The sequence below is a fragment of the Dipodomys spectabilis genome, unplaced genomic scaffold (assembly GCF_019054845.1).
Source record: "Dipodomys spectabilis isolate Male_0828 unplaced genomic scaffold, ASM1905484v1 ptg000050l, whole genome shotgun sequence".
In the NCBI taxonomy this organism is placed as follows: domain Eukaryota; kingdom Metazoa; phylum Chordata; class Mammalia; order Rodentia; family Heteromyidae; genus Dipodomys; species Dipodomys spectabilis.
The window spans coordinates 12,578,016-12,605,903 of NW_024870727.1; the positions used below are offsets into that span (position 1 = coordinate 12,578,016).

Here is a 27,888-nt window from a genome sequence, read left to right on the forward strand (position 1 = left end):
GTGAGCTTTGTATTTTATGCAGTAAGCTATAATCAACGTATTTTATGCAATGTATTGTATGTTCTATGGGAGGTAATAGTTATGGAACATTTTTAATTGACTCTAATCACATCAATAAAACCTTCGTTGTAAAAGGTAGAACGTTTTTCCATAGAACTTTCTCATGCAAATGACTGAAGGTAATACAGTTTGAGCAATTCCATGGGTGTATGGAGCTTTTTACTGGAAATTATCAACTTGAATCTAAACCATTCAGCTTTTCAACTTGTTAATAAATATATCAAATTTTTGTTTTGTTTATGTTCAGTCAATAATACTCTCTTCACTTTCAGCTTTTGTGTAAGAAATAATCTGTTTTGAACATCAAGATGTTGTATTTCAAATAATTTCCTGATTTTTAAATGAAGGCTTACAATGTTGATGGGAGGTTTTTATTTTTACACAACAATTTGTATATATAGAAGTAGTATAGAAAGAGTTCTCTTTATCATAAGTAAATATTTAATACAGGAGATTAAATCTAAGCTTGTAAAGATTTTATATGTGGCATTCATTTCTCCTTGCACAAGAAAACATAGATTTTTAGTTGAAGAAAAAATTATAGGTTTTTATTGTAAAAATACTGTATAGAGGAGTTACAGTTACATGAGTAAGGTAATGAGTGAATTTTTTTTATTGAGCATTGTTGCCTCCTCCTTTGTTTTTCCCCTACCATTCCTAACTCCACTCCCCAACTACCACCCCCCCCCCCCCGACACCTTGCCAAAGTTGTAAAGTTCATTTTCAACATAGTGTCTTGTACATTTCATTGTTACAGTGGGTCAATCTGTATCCTTATTTAAGCATTTTGTTTTTTCCTTCCCTCCCCAAATTAGAAAAGTGTATATACAGGATGCAGGACTTCAGAATCAAATACAGTGAAAACAAGGGTTATACTGTGGGGGAAGAACTACCAAAGAACCCACCCCCCAAAAATGCATAGTATATTATAAATATGTTTAAAAAAACAAGAAAGAAAAAAAAAGAAGAAAGAAAAAAACATTTGTGCCCTCATCTTGGGGTTCACCTGAAGAAAAATTTATAAGTATACTGTTATGAACAAGTTTTAAAGACATGAAATTTTTAAAATGTAGCTCTCAAGATAATGGCAAGACAAATATTTGATAGAAAATTTTATAAACTATTATGAGAGGTTCTTACTGTAACTGTGTTAAATTGGCACTATGATCTAGAGAAGTGTTTACATATTTTTATATATTTACATATTTAGGCCTCAGTCTAGTTTAATATGTCTCTGGAGACTAAGAAGTTCTCATTTGAGACAATAAAATATCCCATATTTTTAAATTTTATTTTTTTATTTTAATTTTCTTGTCAAGGTGATGTGCAGAGGGGTTATAGTTACATAAGTAAGGTAGTAAATACATTTCTTGTTGACTTTTTTAGCCCCTCCCTCATTTTTCTTCCACTTTCTCTCTTCCCAAATCTCCCCCAAAGTGGAAAGATCATTTCTAACATATTGTATTGTGAGTATCACTATTGCAGCCTTTTGTCCTTTGTCTCACCAATTTTTTGTTCCCTTTCCCTTCCCTAATTCAGATCAATGTATATATAATATCCAGTGGACCAAAATCAAATACAGTGACAACAGGGGATAAGCCATAGAGGAGAAAAGACACAAAAGAAAAAATGAAATCATGTAGTACATTAAAAACAACAATAACAAAGAAAAACTTCTTGTGTCCATGTCTTGGAGTTCATTTCACTTAGCATCATCCTATATGGTCATATGTCCATAGCTATTGAGCTATTCTACTCATTAAACTATCTGGGTTTTTAAAGGAAAAAAATGACTTGTTAACCAGGCAACTGTGAGAAGGACGGAGCTGCTAAGTGATACACTAGTATTATAATTTATGCCTTGGGAACATAATTAATTTCACTTCTTTATTTAGAATTCACACTACAGGAGAACATAGTATCTTTTTCTTTTCTCAAAAGAAGGCATAGATAATAAATGTGTTAAAGAACACTGAACTGAACTCCTCAGTGGAACTGAAAGGGTTTATGTATGATTTTTGAAATATGAGTATAAATAAGGTTGTTCAAAGCTGTTTAAGTCAGGTGCTGGAGAATCACCTGTCATCCTAGCTACTTAGGAGGCTGAGATCTGAGGATCACTGTTCAAAGTCTTCCCAGACAGGAAAGTCCATGAGACACTTATCTCCAGTAAACCACCAGAAAATCATAAGTGGCGCTAGCCTTGAATTGAAGAGCTGAGGGACAGCGCCCAGGCCTAGAGTTCAAGCCCCATAAATGACAAAAAAAAAAAAAAGCTGTTTTAATCCTCTTGCAATCCCAAGGAATTGTTTTCAGAATCTGCATTCTAAATTCCTCAACAAATGGTTGTTGTCTCTCTTTTTAAGGACATGAATGAGCCGTCAAGTTTTGTAAATGGAACAACTACTAATCGGTGCAGAAATGATCGGTTAAATTATCCACCTTATTTTCCAGGTACTATTTTATGGATATAGTCTGATATGATCCTATTATGGATAATGTGTGCTTATTATGGATAAAGTGTGTGCTTACCTAAGGATTCAGGGCAAAACATTTATATCCTTTTCTTTTCTTTTTTGCCCATCCTTGGGCTTAAACTTACAACCTGGATGTTGACCCTAAGCTCAAGGTTAGCTCTCTACCACTTGAGGCACAGCACCATTTCTGGCTTTTTGGTTGTTAATTGGAGATAAGAGTCTTTTGGACGTTCCTGCTTGAGCTGGCTTCAAACCATCATTCTCATATCTTAGTCTTCTGAGTAGCTAGGATTACATATCAAAGCTACCAACACTAGGTCAAAAGGTTCATATTATACTTCACACATTGAACTACATCTTCACCTATTATCAACGTTACTTAACACTATTTTAACAGAAAAAAAATCAAGAAATTTTAATTTGAACCACAACGTCTAAATTGGTTTGAAAATATTTTTAAAATTGTTATTATAAAGGAGTTATACAGAAGTGCTCCAGTTACATAAGTCAGGTAATGAGTACATTTATTTTTTCTCTTCAAGATTTTAGAAGATTTTTTATATTAATTTTTTATTGTGAAAATACCGTACAGAGGGGTTACAATTAACATGAGCAAGGTAATGAGTACATTTCTTATCAAGCATTGTTGCCTCTTCCTTTGTTTCCCCTTCCCATCCCTTCTCATCCCTTCCCATTTCCACTCCCTACCTCCCTCCCCGCACCAAAGTTGTAAAGTTCGTTTTTTCGACATAACGTCTTGTACATCTCATTGGTGCAATGGGTCCACCTGTTTTTTCCCTTCCCCTCCACAAATTATACCAACATCAAATACAGTGAGAGCAGGGGTTATACCGTGGGGGAGGGACACAAAGTTGAAACCTGACCCCTCTTCTCTTGCTCTCTTTCAGTTTTTCCCACCCATCCCCACCCACAAATTGTATAGTTCATTTTCAACATGGTTTCTAGTGAGTACCACTGCTGGATTTGTTCACCCTGTGTCCCACATCTCTTCTTTGGAATTTTTTGTTTTTCTTTGGTTGGTCGTGGGGCTTAAACTCTGGGCCTGGGCGTTGTCCCTCAGCTCTTCAGCTCAAGCGAACACTCTACTGCTTGAGCCATAGCGCCACTTCCGATTTTCTAGTGGTTTATTGGAGATAGGAGTCTCACGGACTTTCCTGCCCGGGCTGGCTTTGAGCCGCGATCCTCAGATCTCAGCCTTCTGAGTAGCTAGGATGACAGCCTGAGCCACGGGTGCCCAGCTTTCTTTGGATTTTTTATGCTGAATTTTTATTTTATGATTCTCCATAGACTTAAATTTTTACATATGCCTTTGGATTAAAACGAAACTTGTATTTAAAAAAAGCGAAAAGTACCTGGCTCACTAGCACCAAGGATCTCACTATCCTGACCTTGTCGTGTCTTGCAATCCTCCTGATTATAAGTGTGCAATAGCTAGAGTTGTTGTTGCTATTATTTGGTCATGGGGCTTGAACTCAAGCCTGAGCCCTTTTACGCAAGATTAGCATTCTATCCCTTTGAGCCACAGCTCCACATCAATTTTTTTTATTGTGAAAATACTGTACAGAAGGGTTACAATTACATGGGCAAGACAATGAGTACATTTCTTATCAAGCATTGTAGCCTCCTCCTTTGTTTCTCCCTCCCATCCCTTCCCATGCTCCTGTCACTCCCCCACCCAATCCGCCTCCCCCCGCCCCAAAGTTGTAAAGTTCGTTTTCGACATAACGACTTGTACGTCTCATTGTTGCAATGGGTCCACCTGTATCCTTATTTAAACGATTGGTTTTTCCCCTTCCCCTCCACAAATTATACCGACATCAAATATAGTGAAAGCAGGGGTTATACGGTGGGAGAGGGACATACAAAGCAACAAAGAAATCATCTTATAAATGTGTTAGAAACAATCGCATGAAAGAAACAAAAAACATTTGAATACATATCTTAGGGTTCATTTCCCTAACATTAACTTATCTGACCTTTTCTGCTTGACTCAGACATATACTAGATATTGCAAATAAGGGAAACCATGGGACCCATGTTTCTTTGGGCCTGGCTTACTTCACTTAATATAATTTTTTCCAAGTCTTTCCATTTCCTAACAAATGGGGCAATGTCATTCTTTCTGATGGAGGCATAGAATTCCATTGTGTATATATATACCACATTTTTTTGATCCATTCATCTACTGAGGGGCATCTGGGTTGGTTCCATATCTTAGCTATGGTAAATAATGCTGCAATAAACATAGTTGTGCTGGTAGCTTTAGTGTGGTCTTGTTTGTGAACGTTTGGGTAAATGCCCAAAAGTGGGATTGCTGGGTTTTTAAGGGATTAACTGGAGATCAGAGTCTCACAGGGACTTTTCTGCCTGCACTTTCCCAGATTTTTGTAAACAATTTTTGCTAAGCATTTAAAAAATACTTATTTGTTTTTTAAAGTGAGGATAAATGGAAGCTAGATACTATTTTTTCTGCTAAATGCCGAGATAATCTACTAACGTATAAAAGGACAAAACAATCTTTAAAAATACTTGCCGGGCACCAGTAGCTCATACCTGTAATCCTAGCTCCTCAGGAGGCTGGGATTTAAGGATAGCGGTTCAAACCAGCCAGGCCAGGAAAGTCTATGAGACTCTTAGCTCCAATGAACCACTCATTGGTTCATAAGTACATTTCTTATCAAGCATTGTTGCGTCCTCCTGTGGCTCAAGTGGTAAAGCACTCACCTTGAGCTGAAGAGCTGAGAGACCCAGGCCCAGAGTTCAAGCCCCATGACCGACCAAAAAATTAAAAAATAAATTAAAAAATAAAAGGATAAAAACACAAGGTGAGAGCTTAGTGCTACTAAATAGATTAAAAAAATAAAAGTTGACTTAGCACTTTCCAAGTACGTAAAATAGTATGTTAAGGGTTTCTTAGATGTTTATTAAAATTCATGTAATTGAGTTATAATTAGAGACTGTGTATAATTATAAATATAAAACTTAGAAAGCATATAGAAATGATTAAAAGCTAATGCAATATTTTAAACACTGATAATTTCTGGCTAAAACAATATATCATTGTGTACAAGGATATAATTTGATATCCTTGAAAATGTTCTGGTATTCATTCAGTGATATTGTGAACATGAATAATCTATGACTTCATATTCACTTAAGATAATTTAATAAAATTATTATGAAAAAATTAATAATAGATATGTCAAAGCATTTAAAATAGTGGATTCTTACTGTAAATACTATTCTTATTGTATACAAGAGATATTACAAATTTCTTGTGCTGGATATGCTAATAACTTTGGAATAACTCTTCCACAATACACCGATGAATCAAAACACCACACTGTACAAATAGATGCAATTCTTATTCCCTCAAATTAAATGAAAAAAAAAACAAAACAATAATATATAGGTAAGAGGTACAGCATCCTTTCAGTGATAGTTATACTACTTTAATGTTGTCCCTGATTTCCTTCAGCACTTACAAAGAGATATGAAGGATTGCACTTCCGAACCATGTGCATGGAGACAGAGCAGATTCTCAGCGATGGGTCTTCAGTGCTGCATTATGACGTGCACAACCTCTATGGATGGTCCCAGATGAAACCTACTTATGAGTAAGCCACAGACCACACTTGAATGATCTTTAGACCGTTTGGACTTAACTTTATATTATCTATCGTGAGAATCCATTGGCCTTCTCTCATAGCTCTTTCTCTCCTAATGGTCTTCTGAAATTGACTTCTTCTCCTAGTAGGAATCAAAGATAATCTATCTATCTATCTATCTATCTATCTATCTATCTATCTGTCTGTCTGTCTGTCTATCTCTTATTGATCTACATCTATACACATCTTTCATCTATAATCTACCTATCTATACCTATCTGTTCATCAATTTTCTATTAATCACACATCTACATCTATTTATATCTATCTTTTATTCACTATTTTACATATATGTATCTATCTGTCATCAATAACCCACCTATCTACATCTTTGTGTCCACCCATCATCTATGAATCAAGTATCTACATCCATTTATATTTACCTATCAACCTATCAATCATGTATCTGTCAACCAATTTATATGTACCTTCTTCTGTGTTATAGACTACCTACCTATCCATCTTTGTATTCTCTCTCTTTCTCGGTCCCTCATATATGTGGGTATCTATATACCTATGTGCCTATGTATCTATGCATGTATGTATGTATGTATGTATGTATCCTTTGGCTTTATTTTTTAAAATTCTCATCAAGAACATTTTATTGTATGGCTTACCAAGAAAAGGGCTCATGCACAGTGACAAGCAAATAATGTAATTTGATGATACTGACCAAAGAATATGCCCTGGGATAAAACTGCTTATAAATCATTTGTTAGCAATGACAGCATGTCTAACTGAGCCTAGACTTCTCATTAATATTCTTCCTAATCATTTTGATTTTTAAAACAAACTCATCACTATGCCAATAATATGGAATGTAGACTGCTCTCTGCCAAGCAAGAATTTAATACACTGTACAATAAAACTTCCTCAAGCGAAGCAGTTGATGTCTAATTCTGAGTATCAAAAATAAACACATTAGAAAAATTTGGCTGCCAAGCAACATGGTGACTCTAGAATGTAATCTTAAAATCACTTAACTAAAAAATATTAAAAATTAAATTACAATGTGGTAAGTGGTGAGTGGGCAAACTGTTTCAAGTTAATGAATATATACAATTTTGTCTCAGTTGTCAAAGGATAGTTTAGTATATCATCTTTTCTATCTAATATATTCATAGCTTCCTGTCATTTGGTTTGAGTTGTTTGCTAATTAAAAACAATTCTTGAGCTGCTTTTTAGATGCCGAGCACTGTGGTAGGTTTATAACTTATGAGATACAAGGAATACCAGAGGTAATACTTGACATTAAAAATTACAAGGACTCAAGACAGTTATTACATATACATAAACCTCTTACCTCAAACAGTGCTGTTCTTGTTGCAGCAAGAAAGTTATTTCATACTAGTTATAATGCTTGTTGATAAACAAAATCTTACTAATTAGGCATCTGAGTTTGAGATATGCTCTCTAGAGATATTCTGTAGTTTGCATTCATATAAAATTGTTTTAAATAATTCTAATACTTTTCTACTTTGTATTGTATTGAGTTTTTTTCCATTTAATAATGTTATAATATTCTACAGTCAGGACATGAGAGAGAAGTTAGAGAGAAAGATAGAGAGAGTGGGAGAAGGTAAGAATAGGGAAAGAGATAATATATAAAGGTTTGCATTATTTCATTAGATTGTGTTTTAAAATGCACAGGTCATTAAAGTCAACCTCAGAGACTTAAGAAAAACAAAAAATTATGACCTAATTTGTTGTCTTGATGGTATCTGACTTGGTATAGATAATAAGGTCTCTAGTTTTATTTTTAAGATCCATTAATATCTTATTTCCTTTAGTCTGTCCTCCTAAACAGGAGCACTTTAGTATGATTTTTTTCTGAACAGTATTATTTTACAATGGCTTTTCTGTGATATGAGTGTTAAATGTTCATAAGTTATAATTAAAAAAACTGGAACATCAGTAGATAGATTTTATTAAAAATAATCTATGTAGAATGACCATTTTAAAATACTCAGTTAATACTCTTAATAGTTGAACTGACTATTACTGAGTTATGAAAACTTTTTTGACTAAGAGACAATATAAATGCACATGCTTCATCTCCATGAAGTGGTCCTTAGTGGAAATAGATGAAGATCACACCTTGTGTAATAAGAGCTCACAGTACTTCCTGGCCTCTTAGTGCACTGCAGAGGACAACAGGCAAAAGGGGAATTGTCATCTCCCGCTCCACATATCCCACCGCCGGGCGCTGGGGGGGTCACTGGCTTGGAGACAACTATGCCAACTGGGAAAATCTGGACAAATCCATCATTGGTATGTGACAATCTCCAAAGTTTTATAAGTGTTCTGTGACATTTTCTCTTGGTGCTATTTCAGACAACACTTGTATCACCAGAATTATTCTTTTGGTAGTAGTTTGACTTAGAACAACTAAAATATCAGTGATACAACAATGATATAAACGAGTTCCAATGAGGAAGACCAGTCAAGTGCAAACATAATATTCAATGTATATATTTTTAAATGGAGCTAATGCATTAGAGGAAATGGATGGGATTGGCAGAGGAGGAGTAGAATTAAGATAAACAGAAACTGATATGATGAAGTGCAATACCTCTGTACAATTACTTGATGATAATAGAAGGTTTTAAAGAAAAGAGTTAAAGTATTAAAGTGGCCAATTCCGAACAATGTACCTATAATCAATCAATCAATCAATCTATCTATCTATCTATCTGTCTGTCTGTCTGTCTGTCTGTCTGTCTGTCTAAGAAATGATATTAGCCTTAATGTAGGATCAAGAATATTGCGTGTAAATAAGAATAAATGATATGCAAGTGATTTACATTGAAAATATAGTCTTTTCCCTTTGGCCTCAGCTTCATAGTTGAACAGAGAAGGAAATGAGAAAAAAATCTAATGCTAAGATAAGAAATGGGGAAAAAAACTGTAGATTGTAGGCAATAGAAGTCATTGAAAAATGGTAAGGAATACAACATTTCTTAATAAAATTTTTAAAAAAAACTTATATTAACAATGATACAAATAGATAAATTAGATAATGTTATTTAAAGTATTTTTTTTCTGTTTTCTATTTTGTTGTAAAATTATTTTCTGATGATCATTTCAAGGAAAACAATGTACAGACATATTCTTTTAACAAAGAACTATACCATAGTTTTATTGAAGTGATAAATTCCTACAAGATTTTATTTAATGGAGATAATTCATTAGATTTTAATGACAAGACCTTTAGTGACATAGCTGCAGAAACAAACTGATTAATTTCACAAATAAAATCAGAAAAACCACAGCTGTTTTCTTCTCTATTATATAATATATTTAAGAAAGATTTGTGCATTGAACATATCTTATTTCAAGTGTCAATAAAGCTTACTTTTATAAATAACTTGTTTTATAATCTTTGTTAATGTTATAAAGTAAAAAAAAAAAAGCTTGAATTTTATAAGAAGTTGGAGAGGCACATGTGAATAATCCAAACTAATTTCGCTGAAACTGAGTAGATATTAAAAGATAGTAAGCTTATTAAAAGAAGTAATAATTTTATAATGTAAAAGATTTAGCTTCCTAAAGTTATTCTTTCTAATGTTTAGGTATGATGGAGTTTAGTCTCTTTGGAATATCATATGTAAGTATGTCTGTTTATTTTGTCTTCATTGGCAATAAATATACTTTAAAAAACCTATTATTCAAAATAAATTAAATACAATACTATCTTTCAGACTGGAGCAGACATCTGTGGTTTCTTTAACAATTCCGAATACCACCTCTGTGCTCGCTGGACGCAGCTGGGGGCCTTCTATCCCTACTCTCGGAATCACAACATCGCATTTACCCGAGTAAGTCATCCTTGTGATTCCTCCAGCCTTTTCTCCCAGCCAAAAATAGATATGTTTCAGAAGACTGTATCCCTCCTGACTGACTTCCGTGTTAATGCTTTGAATCTCTTCAGACCTATGAAGGATACCTCTTGTCACAACACTGGAGAATTTTCTGACCGAAAGACTTCTTCATTCTATTTCAGGGTACATGGCAGGATTAGTTAATCTACTTTACTATAATAGTTCTGTACAATTTTATTTTGTAGCAGCCAGAGAATAATGTGCCTCTGGAACTTCTTTCATACTGAAAAAGAACAAGAAGTAACCCTGCTTCCAAGTACATAATTGGAAAGAAAGTCATTTGTAGTAAGGATGGGGTAGATAGGCTTTAAAGGAAAATGTTATAAATATGGAGTTGATAATCAAGAAAATAAGGGAGGGGATTCATGAGAAGTAGCTTCAGAGGCTGACCCTTAGTAACACACTGAGGAATATGAGAGACACAACTATAATGCTTGAAAGGTTATCAAGTTAGAAGAAATAACTATCTCAGTGCAATATTTGCTGATCACTTCAGTGAAGAAGTAGGAAAAAAACAGGAATAAGAAAAATTCTTATCATAATAGGTTTGAAGGCAGCTGCTTTCAATGATGAAAGACAGGATAGTTCCCACATTTGAAAGTCAGAATAGATACATAGTAAATGAAATAGGGGTGTTTAAATAAGAAACCTGGCTGTCGATAATACAATTCAGAAGGCTGTAGTATTTGGGGACTAGGGTATGGATTAATAAAAGCAAGGACATGGACTGATTAAATAATATTTACTCAAAGTCTACCATCAAATATCTACAGGCTATTCCCAATGAGTCATTGTGTCCTAGAGAGACTTAAAAAAGAGAGAGAGAGAGAGAAAAGTTCTCTTATGTTGGATGTAAATACCTGTGTTTAAATGGTAGACCTTTGTGGTGTTCTGTGGAATTTTGACTAAAGTGATACTGGAATAAGACTTGAGTGTGTGAAAAGGGCCAATATCAATGTGGAAAAGAGAATTTCAGGTATAAGGAACATTCGCAAGTCCATAAAATGGTTGGAGTTTTTGAAGACAGACTAAATAGAATAGGAGAAAAAGAATGAGCTTTTATAAATCAAAACTGCAGGACAGAAACTTCACTTCAAGTAAACATGAATCCGTGGACTCAAATTTAAGAATGGACGGTGGAAACTGAAGGTGGTAGCTTATGCCTGAAATTTCAGATAGTTGAGATGGAAAAATTTGGAGGCTTTCTGTTGAAGATCAACCTATGCAAAAGTAAGCAAGAAACCATCTCAATCAGCTGAGTGTAGTGTTCCCTGTGGAATTCCATATTTCATAGTAGTATTTCAGTCAAGAACAGAATGCAAACATTATGAAACCTTATCCACAGCATAACTAAACTACAAAGCTTTGACAGAGGTGGCTTAAAGAGACAATTGTTTGCCACAAAAGCCAGGCTCTGAGTTCAAAATCTTAGTATTCTGCTCAAAAAGAATACATTGTTTAGCTATGATCTTTTCTTTTTTACTCTACTCTGCAAATAGTAGCAATAGTATTTTGTATGCATTTTAATAGTTCCAGGTCGACTTTTACTTTCAAGTCTATTGGGATCCTAGCCCTTGGAAACTAGAATTATCACTAATTCAACATTCAAACTTTCTCTTCCCCAAATCTAGGGAAGTGACCAACTCCATAAATATAATATCAATCTGAAAAGCTCTTGTATCTCTGCTATCAAAATAAAATAGTTATCGTTATCTTATATTTTTACTCACAGGGACAATGATAAATGTATAGGATTTTGGAATTCTCAGTTTTAGTCTTGATTCATGGAGTAGGCATTGCAGACGAGTCTTGAACACATTCTTTAACTTCACCTTGCACCCTATCTTCCTTTGGATGTTAGTTATTTAGTATATTATAGTCTATTCATATCTCATGAGAGGTATAATGTGTGATACTTCTGTATTTCATTATTTCCGTATAGCATTATGACATAGCATTATCAATCATATTAATTCCATCCCAGATGACTTGCTCTGCCATTGAGTAACACCATTGTTGACTATGTATTTGTTCTCATTTATTAAAAGGGAAACTTTTACTTGTGTAGGTTTAGCCTTGGGTCAACATGGCTAATAAAATACTGACATCTTTTTCTTAAATCAAATGAAGTAGGAATATCCTAGCATATGGTTCCTGTGAAGAGGTACAGATAACATGACAGAGAATCCATAAAATTTATTTTGTTTTCCATGTAAGTATTAAACAGAGATAATAATTTATGTCTACTTAATTGTGTTTTGTTTCAGAGACAAGATCCTGTTTCCTGGAATACATCTTTTGCCGAAATGTCAAAGAATGTCCTGGAGATTAGATACACTTTATTGCCTTATTTCTACACACAAATGCATGAAGTTCATGCCAAGGGTGGCACTGTTATCCGACCTCTTTTGCATGAGTAAGTAAAAAGGCACTTTCTTCCTCCTGTAGAGAAATAATTTCCATTTAATTTGCTCAAATAACTCTTACAGTGGAGGACTTTTGTTGGAATTTTAATATTCATTTGGGTTAATAAAGTACTTAAATGAATACATATAGTAATCACAAATATGATGCATTAGCTGAGGAAACAATAATTTATTATGAACCTGCAATAACCAATTTTAAGGTGCTTACAGTGTGCCAGACACTGTTCTAAATGCTTTATGTGTAATATATATCTATAATTAGAACATTTCAAAAATTCATAGGGAAAAGTTCTGTTATTTCTCATTATTTAATTAATTGAAGTTTAGTGCATTTCACTTAATCTGCCAAATATAGATTTGTGGCAAAAAAAATCTTCCCCCTATTCCACCTGTTCACAAAGATCTTCAATAGTGTACCTTAGTCTGGTCTGGTCATTCTTCATAGAGATTTTTGGTGAATTTACCTCTTACCGCTCATATAGATATATGGCCATATGTAAAAGAGGCTAGTCCATATACATTATTGAGAATACTTTGGCATTCTAGTTTTAAGACAAATATTGATTCTTGTTGTAAATGTTACAAAAATCTAAACATGCAATCCAATGACACCAAGGGCAGCCGAGATCTACCAGTTATTCATGCAACAGGTGGCTGGAATTGTTAAATTAGCTGGACTTTCAGAATTTACTATGGATGAAACAACATTAAAAAATGTCAACAGATTTACACAACTAACAAAATGATTTCAGAAATAATATACTGATGAGCGTTTCTTTTCTTTTTTGATTACTGCACAAAAGACTTAGTTTTCTTTATTTTAGTTTTTCTTCTCAAGATATTATCAAGTTGCCTTTTTAATTTATTGGCCATAATCTTTTCCATATTTCAGATTCTATTCTATCCATTCCTTACTCTGGCATTTACAAATGCATCACTTTTTAGTGATCCCTATTAGTTCCCTGGAATGATTGGATTATCAACTCTGAACCCTATCTTTAGCCAGAAGCCCATGGGTTCTTGGTCTATTGAGACTGCATGGGATTTGCTCTCATGAGAAGTATGTGGATGTGTAAATCCAACAATCTAATCAGCATTGGCCTCAGTTACTAAAGAAAAAGGCAAAGAATAAACATATTAAAATTTAGTTTCATTTTAATTAGAGAGCAAACATGTCTGTTTAATAAAGACTATTCTCAAACTATATAATAGATTTTCATTTTGATGGTCATTGAACTAATTCAGCAATCTAACAACATATAAAACAATGTCTTCTAACTTTAATTAGTATATATTATTGTAAAAAAAATGAGATTTCTACACACTAATGTACTTTGATCATATTCTTTTTTTTTTTTTTTGGGGTCTGGTCGTGGGGCCTGAACTCTGGGCCTAGGTGTGTCCCTCAGCTCTTCAGTTCAAGGCTAGCACTCTACCACTTGAGCCACAATGCCACTTCCGGCTTTTTTCTTTTTGCTTATGTGGTGCTGAGGAATCAAACACAGGGCCTCATGCATGCAAGGCAAGCGCTCTACCACTGAGCCACCTCCCTAGCCCACTGATCATATTCTTCTATTATCTTTTCTTATTTCCCATGAGGACTTATAAAATGCTTTGAGATATTAAGTAGGATAACTTTTTTTCCTATTTTTTGTTTTGTTTTTGAGTTTTTTTGTCAGAGGTGGAGCCTGGGCACTGTCCCTGAGCTCTTCAGCTCAAGGCTAGTGCTCTATCACTTAGGCCACAGTGCCACTTATGGTGTTCTGGTGGTTAATTGGAGATGAAACTCTCACAGACTTTCCTTGCCCAGGCTAGCTTTGAACTCCAATCCATAGATCTCGGCTTCCTGAGTAGCTAGGATTACAAGTGTAAGCCATGAGCATCCGTCTAGTTTTTGAGTTTTTTTAAATTTTCTTCTTTTGAATTCTTTGATTGTCAAGGTGATGTACAGAGGGGGTACAGTTATGTAAGTAAGGTAATAAATACATTTCTTGTCAAACTTTTGAGGCATGCTTTCTGGCCATCCCAGGCTGACATCAAACTCATGATTGTCTTGTCTAAGTCTCCCAAGTGCTTGTCTTACAGGTGTAAGCTGCTACTCCTGGTTTCAGTGTTTTTTCTAAATTTAACAAGTAAACATCTTTATTGTACATACCCAATTATTCTATAGCAGAATGTATATTACACTTCTAGGAATTTCAATAATATGCTAGAAAAAGTTAGCATTCCTGAGTCTTCTTCTAGAGTAAATTTTTTGATCAGTTGTTCTTATACCCATCCTCCTGACCTGCTTTTTGTTATTTAACAGCAATGACACAGTGTTCTTTTTAGAATGTCATATTGACGCATGTTCAGTTTCAAGTGTCAAGGTTGTTTTGGTTTGAGTATGATTTAAATGAACACAGAATTTGCAAATTAAAATTTATGATATATGGGACAGATACATTTATTGGCTTAGTAATTATTTGTAATTACTTTTCAAGGTTCTTCCAAGAGAAGACAACCTGGGATATTTTCAAGCAGTTTCTATGGGGTCCAGCATTTATGGTTACGCCTGTACTAGAGCCTGTAAGTTCTACCACATGTTTTCCTCATAAAATGCTACTTTGGGGTTTATATGGCTTTGACCATTGTATCTTTAAATCCTAGTTTGTGACATCTGTGCGTGGCTACGTTCCTGACGCTCGGTGGTTCGACTACCATACTGTAAGTTGTTAACACAGCTCTGGGGAATTCACTAAACAGAAATCGATGCCATCTATGATGTGTTTGTTTCCTTTCCACTTAAAAAAAACTTAACAGCAAAACATTTCTTGCTAATTACAGTTGAATTATGCCAAGTGAGTGAGAAGAGTTTCTTCATTTGTCATTAAAAAGTAAAGATGAAAAGTTTGCAATACACTCAGAAAGGTCATTGCTCTTCATTTGCAAAATGATCATTAAAAATAGTGCAGTCTTTCAAAGTATAATGTCCATGGAAAGTCAGTGACTGCTTTGGTGACCTTACAAAACCCACAGAATTCCTTCTTATGACCTCTACAAAACAGACCCTGACAAACTTTCAGAGCTTTTATGAGGACCTGAATTTGAACAGGAGCTAATGATAGCCTTTGAAAGCATGGATTCCCAAATAACTGTTTGGGCTTTATTTGTATTTTTACTTCTTATTTTTACTTTTTATGTTGTTACTGGGGCTTGGATTCTCACTTGGCTTTTGGTATCTGGGGCTAGTGCTGTACCACTTCAGTCACATTACCACTTCTGGGTTTTGTTTGTTGATTGTAGATAAGAGTCTGAGATTTGATGATTCAGGCTAGCTTACAAGTGTGATCCTGAGGTCTAGCCTTCTGAATAGCTGAGATTACTGATCTGAGCCACCAGTAGCTGCTTTTTTTTAAAAAAATTATTTTTTATTGTGAAAATACTGTACAGAGGGGTTACGATTACATGGGCAAGATAACGAGTACATTTCTTACCGAGCATTGTAGCCTCCTCCTTTGCTTCCCCTTCCCATCCCTTCCCAGCCTCCCCCCATCCCCCACCCAATCCTCCCTCCCCCCCCACCAAAGTTGTAAAGTTCGATTTCGACATGACAACTTATACTTCTCATTGTTGCAACGGGTCCACCTGTATCTTTATTTAAAAAACTTGTTTTTCCCCTTCCCTCCACAAATTATACCGACATCAAATACAGTGAAAGCAGGGTTATACTGTGGGGGAGGAACATACAAAGCAACAAAGAAATAATCTTATAAATGTGTTAGAAACGAATGCATGAAAGAAAAAAATGTAAATACATATTTTAGGGTTCATTTTCCTGACATCACCTTATCTGACCTTTTCTACTTGACTTGTACATATACTAGATATTGCAAATAAGGGAAACCATAGGACCTATGTATCTTTGGGCTTGGCTTACTTTACTTAATATAATTTTTTCAAAGTCTTTCCATTTCCTAACAAATGGGGCAATGTCATTCTTTCTGATGGAGGCATAGAATTCCATTGTGTATATATACCACATTTTCTTGATCCATTCATCTACTGAGGGGCATCTGGGCTGGTTCCATATCTTAGCTATGGTAAATAATACTGAAATAAACATAGTTGTGCTGGTAGCTTTAGTGTGGTCTTGTTTGTAAACATTTGGGTAAATGCCCAAAAGTGGGATTGTTGGATCATAGGGGAGCTCTATGTGGAGTCTTTTGAGGAACCTCCATACTACTTTCCAAAGTGGTTGAACAAGTTTACACTCCCACCAACAATGCAGTAAGGTTCCCTGCTGTCCACATCCCCTCCATCATCTGTTGTTATTAGAATTCTTGATTTTTGCCATTCTAACTGGGGTGAGGTGGTATCTCAATGTTGTTTTGATTTGCATTTCTTTTATGGCTAGGGAGGTTGTGTCTATTGGCCATCCTTCTTTCTTCTTCAGAGAAGTTTCTCTTTAAGTCTTTAAGCCCACTTATTTATTGGGCAGTTGTTTCTTTGAGGATTTGTTGTTGGGGATTTAATTTTTTGAGTTCCAAGTACATTTTAGATATCAGACCCTTGTCCGTTGTATGGCTAGTGAAGATCTTCTCCCAATCTGTGGGCTTTCTGTTGATCTTGCTAGCTATGTCCTTTGCCATGCAGAAGCTCTGCAACTTCATGCAATCTCATTTGTCCAACCTTTCTTTGATTTGTTGTGTTTCCGGGTCTCTGTTAAGAAAATTTCGGCCTGAGCCAAGGAGACCTAGAGTTTCTCCAATTCTATTCTATAATGTTTTCAAAGTGTCTGCTTTGACTCCGAGGTCTTTGATTCATTTGGAGTTGATTCTGGTGCAGGGTGATATATAAGGATCTAGCTTTAGTTTTCTACAAGTAGTTAACCAATTTTGCCAGCACCATTTACTGAAGAGACTGTCTTTCTTCCATTCTATTTTTTTTTAGCTCCTTTATTGAAGATTAGATGGCTATAGGTCTGTAGGTTCATTTCTGGGTTTTCAATTCAATTCCATTGGTCCTGAGGTCTGTTCTTGTGCCAGTACCAATCTGTTTTGATTACTATGGCTTTATAGTAGAGTTTGAAATTTGGTATTGATATTCCTCCAGCAGTGTTTTTTCCGTTGAGGAGCGTTTATGCAATTCGGGGTCTTTTATTGTTCCATATAAATTTTTGGATTGCCTCTTCTATTTCCTTGAAGAATGAGGTTGGAATTTTGATAGGTATCACATTGAAGTTGTAGATAGCCTTGGGAAGTATTGCCATTTTCACGATGTCAATCTTTCTAATCCAGGAGCATGGTAGGTTTTCCCATTTTCTAAGTTCTGTTTTGATTTCCTTTTTCAAGTTTTTCAAGTTTTCATCATAGAGGTCCTTCACTTCTTTGGTTAAGTTAATTCCTAGGTTTTTTATTTTTTGTGGGGCTATTACAAATGGAGTTGCTTTCCTAATTTCAGCCACACTTTTCTCATTGTTGGCATACAGAAAAGCCATTGATTTTGGGGGGTAATTTTATACCTTGCTACTTTGCCAAAGTTTTAAATCACCTTGAGTAATTTGGGAGTGGAATCTATGGGATTATTTTTTTTTTAATTTTAATTTTTATTTTTTGTGAACACACTGTACAGAAGGGTTACAATTACATGGGCAGATTAATGCGTACATTTCTTATCAAGCCTTGCAGCCTCCTCCTTTATTTAGCTTCACATCCCTTCCCAGCCTTCCCCCCTCCCCCCCCCCCCCGCACCAACATTGTAAAGCTCGTTTTTGACATGACAACTTGTACTTCTCATTGTTGCAACGGGTCTACCTGTATCCTGATTTAGACAACTTGTTTTTCCCCTTCCCTCCACAAATTATACCGACATCAAATACAGTGAAAGCAGGGTTATACTGTGGGGGAGGGACATACAAAGCTACAAAGAGATAATCTTATAAATGAGTTAGAAACAAATGCATGAAAGGAAAAAACATTAAAATACATATCTAAGGATTCATTTTCCTAACATCATATTATCTGACCTTTTCCGCTTGACTCATACATATACTAGATATTGCAAATAAGAGAAACCATGGGACCTATGTTTCTTTGCGCTTGGCTTACTTCACTTAATATAATTTTTTCCAAGTTTTTCCATTTCCTAACAAATAGGGCAATGTCATTCTTTCTGATGGAGGCATAGAATTCCATTGTGTATATATACCACATTTTCTTGATCCATTCATCTACTGAGGGGCTCTGGGCTGGTTCCATATCTTAGCTATGGTAAATAATACTGCAATAAACATAGTTGTGCTCATAGTGTGGTCTTGTTTGTAAACATTTGGGTAAATGCCCAAAAGTGGGATTGCTGGGTCATAGAGGAGCTCTAAGTGAAGTCTTTTGAGGAACCTCCATACTGCTTTCCAAAGTAGTTGAACAAGTTTACATTCCCACCAACAATGAAGTAAGGTTCCCTTCTGTCCACATCCCCTCCAGCATCTGTTGTTGTTAGAGTTCTTGATTTTTGCCATTCTAACTGGGGTGAGGTGGTATCTCAATGTTGTTTTGATTTGCATTTCTTTCATGGCTAGGGAGGTTGAGCATTTCTTCATGTGTCTATTGGCCATCCTTCTTTCCCCCTCAGAGAAGTTTCTCTTTAAGTCTTTAGCCCACTTATTTATTGGGCAGTTGTTTCTTTGAGGATTTGTTGTTGGAGGATTTAATTTTTTGAGTTCCAAGTATATTTTAGATATGAGACCCTTGTCTGTTGTATGACTAGTGAAGATCTTCTCCCAATCGGTGGGCTTTCTATTGATCTTGCTAGCTATGTCCTTTGCCATGCAGAAGGTCTGCAACTTCATGCAATTCTATGGGATTCTTTAAATACAAGATCATGTCATGTGCAAAGACGGAGAGTTTTATTTCTTCTTGCGCTATTTGGATCCTATTTGGATGTTTGCATCTTGTCTTATTGCTGTAGCTAGGCATTCTAATACTAGATTGAAGAGAAGTGTTGAGAGTGGACATCATTGTCTTGTTCCTGAGTTAAGAGGAAATGGCTTTAGTTTTTCACCATTAAATATAATGCTCGCTGTAGGTTTGTCATATACAGCCTTTATTGTATTGAGGAATGTTCCATGGATTTGGATGTATAGCATTTGATTTATAATTGTTCTCAATAAGGATACAAGTTGACCCATTGTAACAATTAGATGTGTAAGACACTATGTTGAAAACGAACTTTACAACTTTTGGGGGTGGGGAGGGGGGAGGGAGGATTTGGGGAGGTGTGGGGGGGAAGAGATGGTAGGGGAAAAACAAAGGAGGGGGGTGGTAACAATACTCAATAGGAAATGTAATCATTGACTTACTCATGTAACTATAACCCCTCTGAACAGTATCTTCACAATAAAAAAAATAAATTAAAAAAGTTCCCCCTCAAATACCAGTATTGTGAATGATTCTATTTCTTCTTTCTCTTGTTTTCCTAACCATTCCATTCATTTCCAGGGCGAGGAGATAAATATCAGAGGTGGATACCATACTTTTTCAGCTCCTTTTGATATGATAAATCTACATGTGCGAGGTGGCTACATCCTGCCATGCCAAGAGCCAGCTCAGAACACATTTCACAGGTGAGCAACACTCTTTCCAGGGCTCTGATTCAACTTTGCAAGGTAGAGTGCAGAGATGACAGAATGAAGGAGGCCTTTAATATTTTCATGACTGTCAAGCTAGTTTATAGGGTCTGAGTATTTACTTGACTCTCAAGCAACTTATTCTGTCACACAATCACCTGTGTAGAGGCTGATGAATAGAACAGCCTCCTAGGCAGCACAGCAAGTGCAAGAACATCAGTGTTAGTGGCAGCCCCCTGAAGCAGAAGAGCATCAGTGTTGGTGGCAGTCCCCTGGAAGGACCTCAGGGCACCCTGGCAGGTGCTGTACTGCGCATGTAGCAGGTTTGTGGCCCAGCTGAGGAGCCCCAAATGTCACGGAACTAGATAGTTTATAATAAACTGTAAACAAACCACCTGGGGAAGAGACTTTATTATACCAGAGAACAAAAAATAAGCCAACAGTGATATATTTGTAAAAATCCAATCTTCTCCTCCAGTACTCTTTAATTTTTTTTTTTAAGCCTCAAAAAAAAAAGTTCTGGAAAATAACTTCAGCACCTCAGTAGGTGGGAATATGTGGCAATTCAAGAGATCCTGAGGAAATTGGCTTCCGATGAAATTTCCTTTTGTAAAGGAAGACAGCTTCCCGGAGTGAAATACAAATTCAGACTTGAGGGCCTATGTAATAACGTGGAAAAGAATTGACAAGCTAATATTGTGTCTTCTCAGTGGCGCACTTGGCTTGGTGATCTGTTTTTTAGTCCTCCCTCTGATATGTGGAATAAATTGTTGCTTTATTTTTTATAAGACATTTAAAATAGAATAGCTTCACATTTCAGCAGCAGGAGAGAAAGGCTGAGTTTTCTATGGAATGCCCATTGTCACAGCTGAAAATGTCTGACAACTGATGAGCCAGCACGAACTTACCTCAGTAGCCCAAGTTCACAAGCATTCACAAGTGTCCACTCAGGTTGTCTTACATGTTTTAGGTTTAGATAATGATGATGACCTGTAGAATCTATTATAACCTCCTACAGGACAGTTTTCCTCTCCTTCTCCCTCTCCCCACCCTTCTCTGTCTGTCTGTGTTTGTGTGTGTGAAGGGAGAAATTGACATATGCAGCATTGGTTCTGGATATAGCTAGTTAGCTTGCTATAGCTATTTATAGCTGTCTCTAGATGTATTTAGATCTAGATCTATTTAAAGATCTATAGATAGATCTAGATCTATCGATATCTAGATATCTATAGAGAGAGATAGGTCTCTCTATAGATATATAGATATCTATCTAGATTTAGAAATTGATAGATATAGACATATACATATAGATATACATGGAGCTGTACATATAGATATGTATATATAGCCACTTATATATATATATATATATATATATATATAACAATACAAATTGTGAAAATTTTTTATTTAAAAATGTAGTTAGTGTTGGAAAATTGTGGATTAAACCAGTTTTTTGATGAGTCTCTCTTGATACAATGATAGAGTTCTCTTTTACTCAGTGGATATTAACAAATATATATAGTCATGGTGACAGGTTAATATCTTGTTTTTGAAGAAACTTGTAGTTTCTGATTCTGGATACTTTCAAACATCCATGACAACCAGTCCTTTACCATTTGTGATTGGAGAAGGCAGAGAGTAAAACATCGTTGGTTTGAGAAATTCTTCTTTGGGAATTTGAGGCTATCACACCAAACTGCCCTAATATACATGCCATAATATAAATGCCATAAGTGGTCATAATATAAATACTATGATATAAATTGCCATAATATAAATGCCATGATATAAGTTGTCATAATAGAAATGCCATGATATAATTGTCATAAGATAAATGCCATGATATATGTTCTCATAATATAAATGTCATCATATAAGTTGTAATACTATAAATGAGGACACTTCAACACTCTTCAATTTTAAAAGACATTCATGGTACTATGTATGAAAAGTTATGAATTTTTCTGGGCACAAGTGGCTCACACCTCTGATCTTAGCCACTCAGGAGGCTGAGATCTGTGGATTGAAGTTCAAGTCAGCTGGGGCAGGAAAGTCCATGACAATCTTATCTCCAATAAACCACTCAGAAAAAGCTGGAAGTGGCTCTTTGGCTCAAATGGTAGAGTGTTAGCTTTGAGCACAAAGAGAATCAGGTACAGCACCCAAGCCCTGAGTTTAGGACTGGAAAAAAAATTTAAAAAAAAAAAAAGGAAAGAAAGGGGAGAGGAAGAAATTGATTTTGACGGATTTAGGTGTTACCAATTCATTTAAGAAAAGATGTATGTCTTGATTTTTGTGTAAATATTTGTGTTCTAATTAATTGGTATTTATATTTGTATGACATTGGATTCATGCACAGATGTCATATGCAAAAATACCATTCCACAAATGTACAGGAAATCATCTATTTCTTTCTTATAGTCGAAAAAACTACATGAAGCTCATCGTGGCAGCAGATGACAATCAGATGGCAGGAGGTTCTCTGTTTTGGGATGATGGCGACACTATCAGTGAGTGCCCGAACTAGCAGATAAATCTAATCATTAACCTATATAATCCTTCAAACTGTTTACATTAGCTGGTAGTATACACTAGGTAGAGTCTGAGCAGAAAGCTAAAAGAGCCTAGTTATTAATTGTTTCAAGTTACACAATGATTCCGATATTTAAAAACTCCCATCCCATTTTTAAATACACTAATTAATAACTTAAGAGTTCCCTGGCAAGGGTCACCCACATAGAACACATTCAGCTGTATCAGCTCAAAATGCTTAGCAAGGTGCATTCAATGCTAAAGACAAGCAAGAACTACATACCCCAGGTGTCCCTTAAGCAAAGAAAGTACAAAACCAAAAGACCTGATTTTGAGTTAGGCCTCTGTACGTTGTGGATATTGGTTTCACTTCTTTGTTTGCTTTATTAAAAATATTCAGCACTAAGATATATCATTACACATGCATCTATGCTTGTTTCAATTATGACTGTACCTGAAGAGGAGCCAGGACAGTTAAACTTTGAGCTGTGCAGCTGCTGCTACCTGTCTTTTGGTATCATGGCGAGTTAAAAGTTTGCTGACCACTAGTATTAATACTCTAATCAGTGGAACTGTCACCTTTTTTTGAGGGGGATGTGGCATTCCTGGGACTTGAACTTAGGGTGGTTGACCTGTCCCTGAGCTTTTGTGCTATAGTGATTTACAACTTGAACCACAGCTCCACTTCTGACATTTTGGTGGTTTATTGGAGATGAAGCTCATAGACTTTTCTGCCCTGGCTGACTTCAAACAACAATCCTTAAATCTCAGCCTCTTGATCAGCGAATATATATACAAGCCACAAGTGCCCAGCTTACACAAAACTTTTTAATATGAACTAACATCCATAAGAAATTGAAGATCTTAGGGCTAGGAAGATGGCTCAGTGGTAGAGCGCTTGCCTTGCATGCATGAGGCCCTGGGTTTGATTCCTCAGCACCACATAAGCAAAAAGAAAAAAGCTGGAAGTGGCGCTGTGTGTCTCAAGTGGTAGAGCACTAGCCTTGAGCTGAAGAGCTGAGGGACAGCGCCCAGGCCCAGAGTTCAGATGCCACAACGGACCCCCCCCCCCAAAAAAAAGAAAGAAATTGAAGATCTCTTGGAATAGTTTTCTGAAATATAAATTATATATAGTACATATAGTAAATTATATATATATATAATAGTGGATTATACTTACTTTATATTGTAGTATATAGAGTATATCTAATTATAGCATAGATTATATATAATATATAATAGATTTTTCTTGCAGCAACATGTGTATGTATCTTTTTTTCATATTGCTTCTATTTACTGACATGAGTGGAATCAGCTCAATATCTAGTCTAATGAGGTTTTGTCTTCTTTCTTGCTTTTCAGTGTTTGTTACTGTGTGTAAATAAAATATTTCCTAGGAATGTACAGTGTGTGTGTGTGTGTGTGTGTGTGTGTGTGTGTATCTTCAGGTCAAATTAAATGTTCTGCCACCATAAGAAATAAGTCTAAGTAAATATATTATGGTTGATAAAATAATCCTATGCTAATGAGAAACATCTAATTGAGGGAAAAATAAATCTTTCTCCTAAAGTTTTCATGTAGTAAGTGTGGAAATCAACCTTCTTCCTCAGGCCCTGGATGGTCATTAACACAATAATGAAATTCTTCACAGTTTCCAGTATTTCTTTTTCATTTGCTCCACAATTTCCCAGGAATGTAAAACTTGAGAGATTCACATTTTGCATGATTCACATGATTCACATTTTTTGGAATGATTGAATATCATAATGTAACAATATTTTGGGATTATTATTAACAATTAAAATTATTAGCAATAATTTTGAGATATTGAATATCGTAATTTAGCCTACTTAATGCTTTATAATGTATAGGTAGGGAGTGTTTCTTTCAGAAATATTTTTTTCCTCATTAAAAAAATATCAGGCTACATGCAGACTGTATGGCCTTTATCTGATTCAGTTCCCAGGGTTGAGTCTGAAAAGTAATAGCAAAGTCATGTATTTATTTATGATCTCCTCATGAAAACATACATTTGTTCTGGGCAATTACAATGATTTTTTTTGGTTATATTTCACAGTGTCAGTATATTTAATATAATTAAGTATAAGGATTTCACATAATGCTCTGGGAATTTCTTGACTGGATATAAACCTTAATACAGCACAAATCGTTTTCTGTGGTTACTGTGTTGGCTTTCTCCTACTGCAATCAGCTGCTAAACATCCACCTGTCTTAAACAAACACATATCAAATCTGTTGTAGACTATTATTTTCCTTCTCAAAAATATCAAAGGTACACACAAATGAAGTTATCTTAAAACTTTGGCTCTTGTAGCTTCATAAAGTTATAACCACATAAAATGCCAACCTGTCCTATTTATCCTAAAGAAACAATGTAATATATGCCATTCACAAAGGTCATATGCATTCTTGTTCTCTTATGTAAGCAAAATACCCACATTTTCCTAATAATCTATCCTTATTTTTTTAACCTAGTTCTGTTCTTAAAACGACTAAATTAGGCTACTATTTCATATTTACATGTTAAGACTAAAATATGTATGGCACATTAATACTTACATATCTTATTATTTGTTTACACTTTACTCTGCAGGAAACTTGGCAGAGTATCAGTGTTATTACCAAACATTTCACAGCAAAACATTTTTCAGTAATTAATGAGTACAGTGCTATATTTATAGGTCAAAGAGGAGTTAAAATACATTGGCTTTTCCATGTTGTTTTCATGTTTTATTCATGAACTTAACTACTATTCTTTCTCCATCCACTATGATATTCGTATATGAGTATGTTAGAAATCAACAAAAACTGGGATTGTTTACAGACCTTATGAGTAATTAGATTTTTACTTTTGACCTTTTATTTAAATCTTTTGAGGCTTTTCTCTTTTGGACACTGAGTAATATTAAATCATGGTATAGCTTTGATAAAGTACTTGAACTCTGTCAAATATTTAATTAATGTCACCTATGGAATTATTATGTCAACAATGAACTTTAGGGAGATTGAGACATAGATGACTTTTTATCATTTTTATTTTAATCAGAAATGCATCAAGAAAATTTTCCTTGGAAACTAAAGTCATTTACACTAATATTATTGTTCTTTGAAAATAAGAATCCATCTCTTTTTATCTTTCTACAGATACCTATGAAAGAGACATGTATTTACTGGTGGAATTTAATTTAAACAAGGTATCTCAGATTACTTATAAACCATTCTGTTAAAGTATGTGTAAATTTTTATTCAATATTTATTATGGAACATACTTAATTCAAGTGCATAGTTTCCTGGACTATGTAATAGATGATATTTAGCAGATAAAGTTTTCCAAAACAATTAATTTTTGTTCTGCCAATGAAACAGTTTTTTAAATTATTTATTTTTTCTTCACCTTTGTAGACCACTTTAACAACCACCATATTGAAAAATGGTTACAGAAACAGAGATGAAACTAGGCTTGGAAATATCGCAGTGTGGGGAGAAGGGAGCCCTGCTATCCATGAGGTTTCTTTGAGACGCAATGACAATATTGAAGCCCTCCCCTTTAGTCATAATGCAACAACCAAGGTAAGTGATGGACATTGTTAAAAGGACACCGTTCAACACACCCATGTCCACTTCTCAAGCATGTTAGACAAATTTTAAGATTCACTTTTAACACCTGTATTAATAGTAAATGTGTCAATTTGGGTCAGATTGGCTGTGTCCACAGTGAAAATCTGATCCCATAAAACTCTTAGGAGAGCATGATATGTAATAGACATTAAAATGTTGATACTTTTTGTTTCCTCTACTTTACATAGTTGATCATTAAATACAGACTTTCTGAGCTAAGGCACAGAATGTGCTAAAGAAAAATTAGTAATTATGTGTGATCTTACTAAATCATAAAATTATTAGAGATGACTGCCTACAGCTACAGCTACTTTATTGATTATCTTCATTATTATGCCTTATATGGTCAATTGGAATTATTTCCAATGAAAGAAATGTATAGGCAATATTAAAATAGTTTGTGCTTCTGTATGAAGATGGCATAACAAACCCACTGAAGTTGTTAATAGGGGGAAGAGAAATGGGGGAAGAGAAAGCAATAGAAGACAGTTTAACAAAATTATAATATATGCATGTGTGAAATACCATATTGAAAACATTTTGAGAAATAAATATAGGAAATAAAATGAAATAAAAATTTAAAAAAAACACAATGAATGACATTAAAAGCAGGCTGAGTTCTTGGGAGGGATGCCAGCTTAGTGGGAGAGCCAATAGAGAAGTTGCAAAGAGTGGATGTGGTCAATCATGTATGTGGTCAATCATGGTCAATCAATGATTACTTGGTAATCATGTATGACAAGAGAACAACAAAACCTATTGACACAGTTTTAAGAAGGGAACTCAGCAAATGAGGAAAAGATATGGAGATGGCAGTTGATTTAGATTGTGGTATATTTTATCTTTGAACTATCACACTAAGTCCCCTTAAGCTAACTAATACATGCCAATACAATAAAATCTCTGTAAACTACAGTTAACATGTACAAAGTGCAATCATTGGCAATCAAATAAGCTTCTAAAAGCCCCTTGGATCAAAGTAAAGGAAGATATATTTTATAATTCATATTTTGGGTTTGAACAATTGGAAAAATGTGAAGGAGAGAAGTAGAGAGGATGTTGTAGGACAACTCTACTTCATGTTTACAAATTATGTGGAAATAATAATGCCATTGATATTGACAATTGGTTAATAATCTTGGGTTTTCCATGTCATTTAACATCCATTCTACTTTTGAATAAAAAGCTATCAAATAAAGAAATATCTCAATTACATAATTTGTGAAATAGAAATCATCTTTGGTTAAAAAAGTGTGGTTATGGTTATATAATTAATTGTGATTTTATTCTTTTTTAGATATTAGATATTAACCTAAGAAATCATAGTGTTACTCTGGATGAACCAATACAAATCAGTTGGTCATGAAACTCACTTTTGGTTGGATTTCTTGAGGAGAAATGAAAACTGGATCTGAATTATGTTTCCGTTGCCATTGTCTTCAAATATTCTCTAAAGCTTTCATAGTAATTATCTAAAATTATAGAACTAAGTACATAACTAGTACTTTGATTTTATTATAATAATATGGCCAAGTTTCAACTGTTAAATATATTGAGATCTGAATAATGACATTT

The 27,888-nt window shown here is 34.8% G+C and overlaps 1 protein-coding gene across 2 annotated transcripts in view; it reads left to right on the plus strand.

The window, feature by feature from the left end:
• Si (sucrase-isomaltase) overlaps positions 1-27,679 on the plus strand; it is a 91,182-nt gene extending 63,503 nt beyond the window's left edge. For both annotated transcript variants that reach the window (XM_042678869.1, XM_042678868.1), the window contains exons 35-47: positions 2,427-2,514; positions 6,037-6,175; positions 8,364-8,497; positions 9,799-9,833; positions 9,928-10,044; positions 12,375-12,523; positions 15,017-15,101; positions 15,183-15,239; positions 20,012-20,136; positions 22,564-22,652; positions 25,840-25,889; positions 26,098-26,265; positions 27,611-27,679. In XM_042678869.1, the coding sequence (XP_042534803.1) occupies positions 2,427-2,514; positions 6,037-6,175; positions 8,364-8,497; positions 9,799-9,833; positions 9,928-10,044; positions 12,375-12,523; positions 15,017-15,101; positions 15,183-15,239; positions 20,012-20,136; positions 22,564-22,652; positions 25,840-25,889; positions 26,098-26,265; positions 27,611-27,679 (1,305 nt within the window). The remainder of the gene's footprint in view (positions 1-2,426; positions 2,515-6,036; positions 6,176-8,363; positions 8,498-9,798; positions 9,834-9,927; positions 10,045-12,374; positions 12,524-15,016; positions 15,102-15,182; positions 15,240-20,011; positions 20,137-22,563; positions 22,653-25,839; positions 25,890-26,097; positions 26,266-27,610) is intronic.
• Positions 27,680-27,888: the final 209 nt, after the last annotated feature.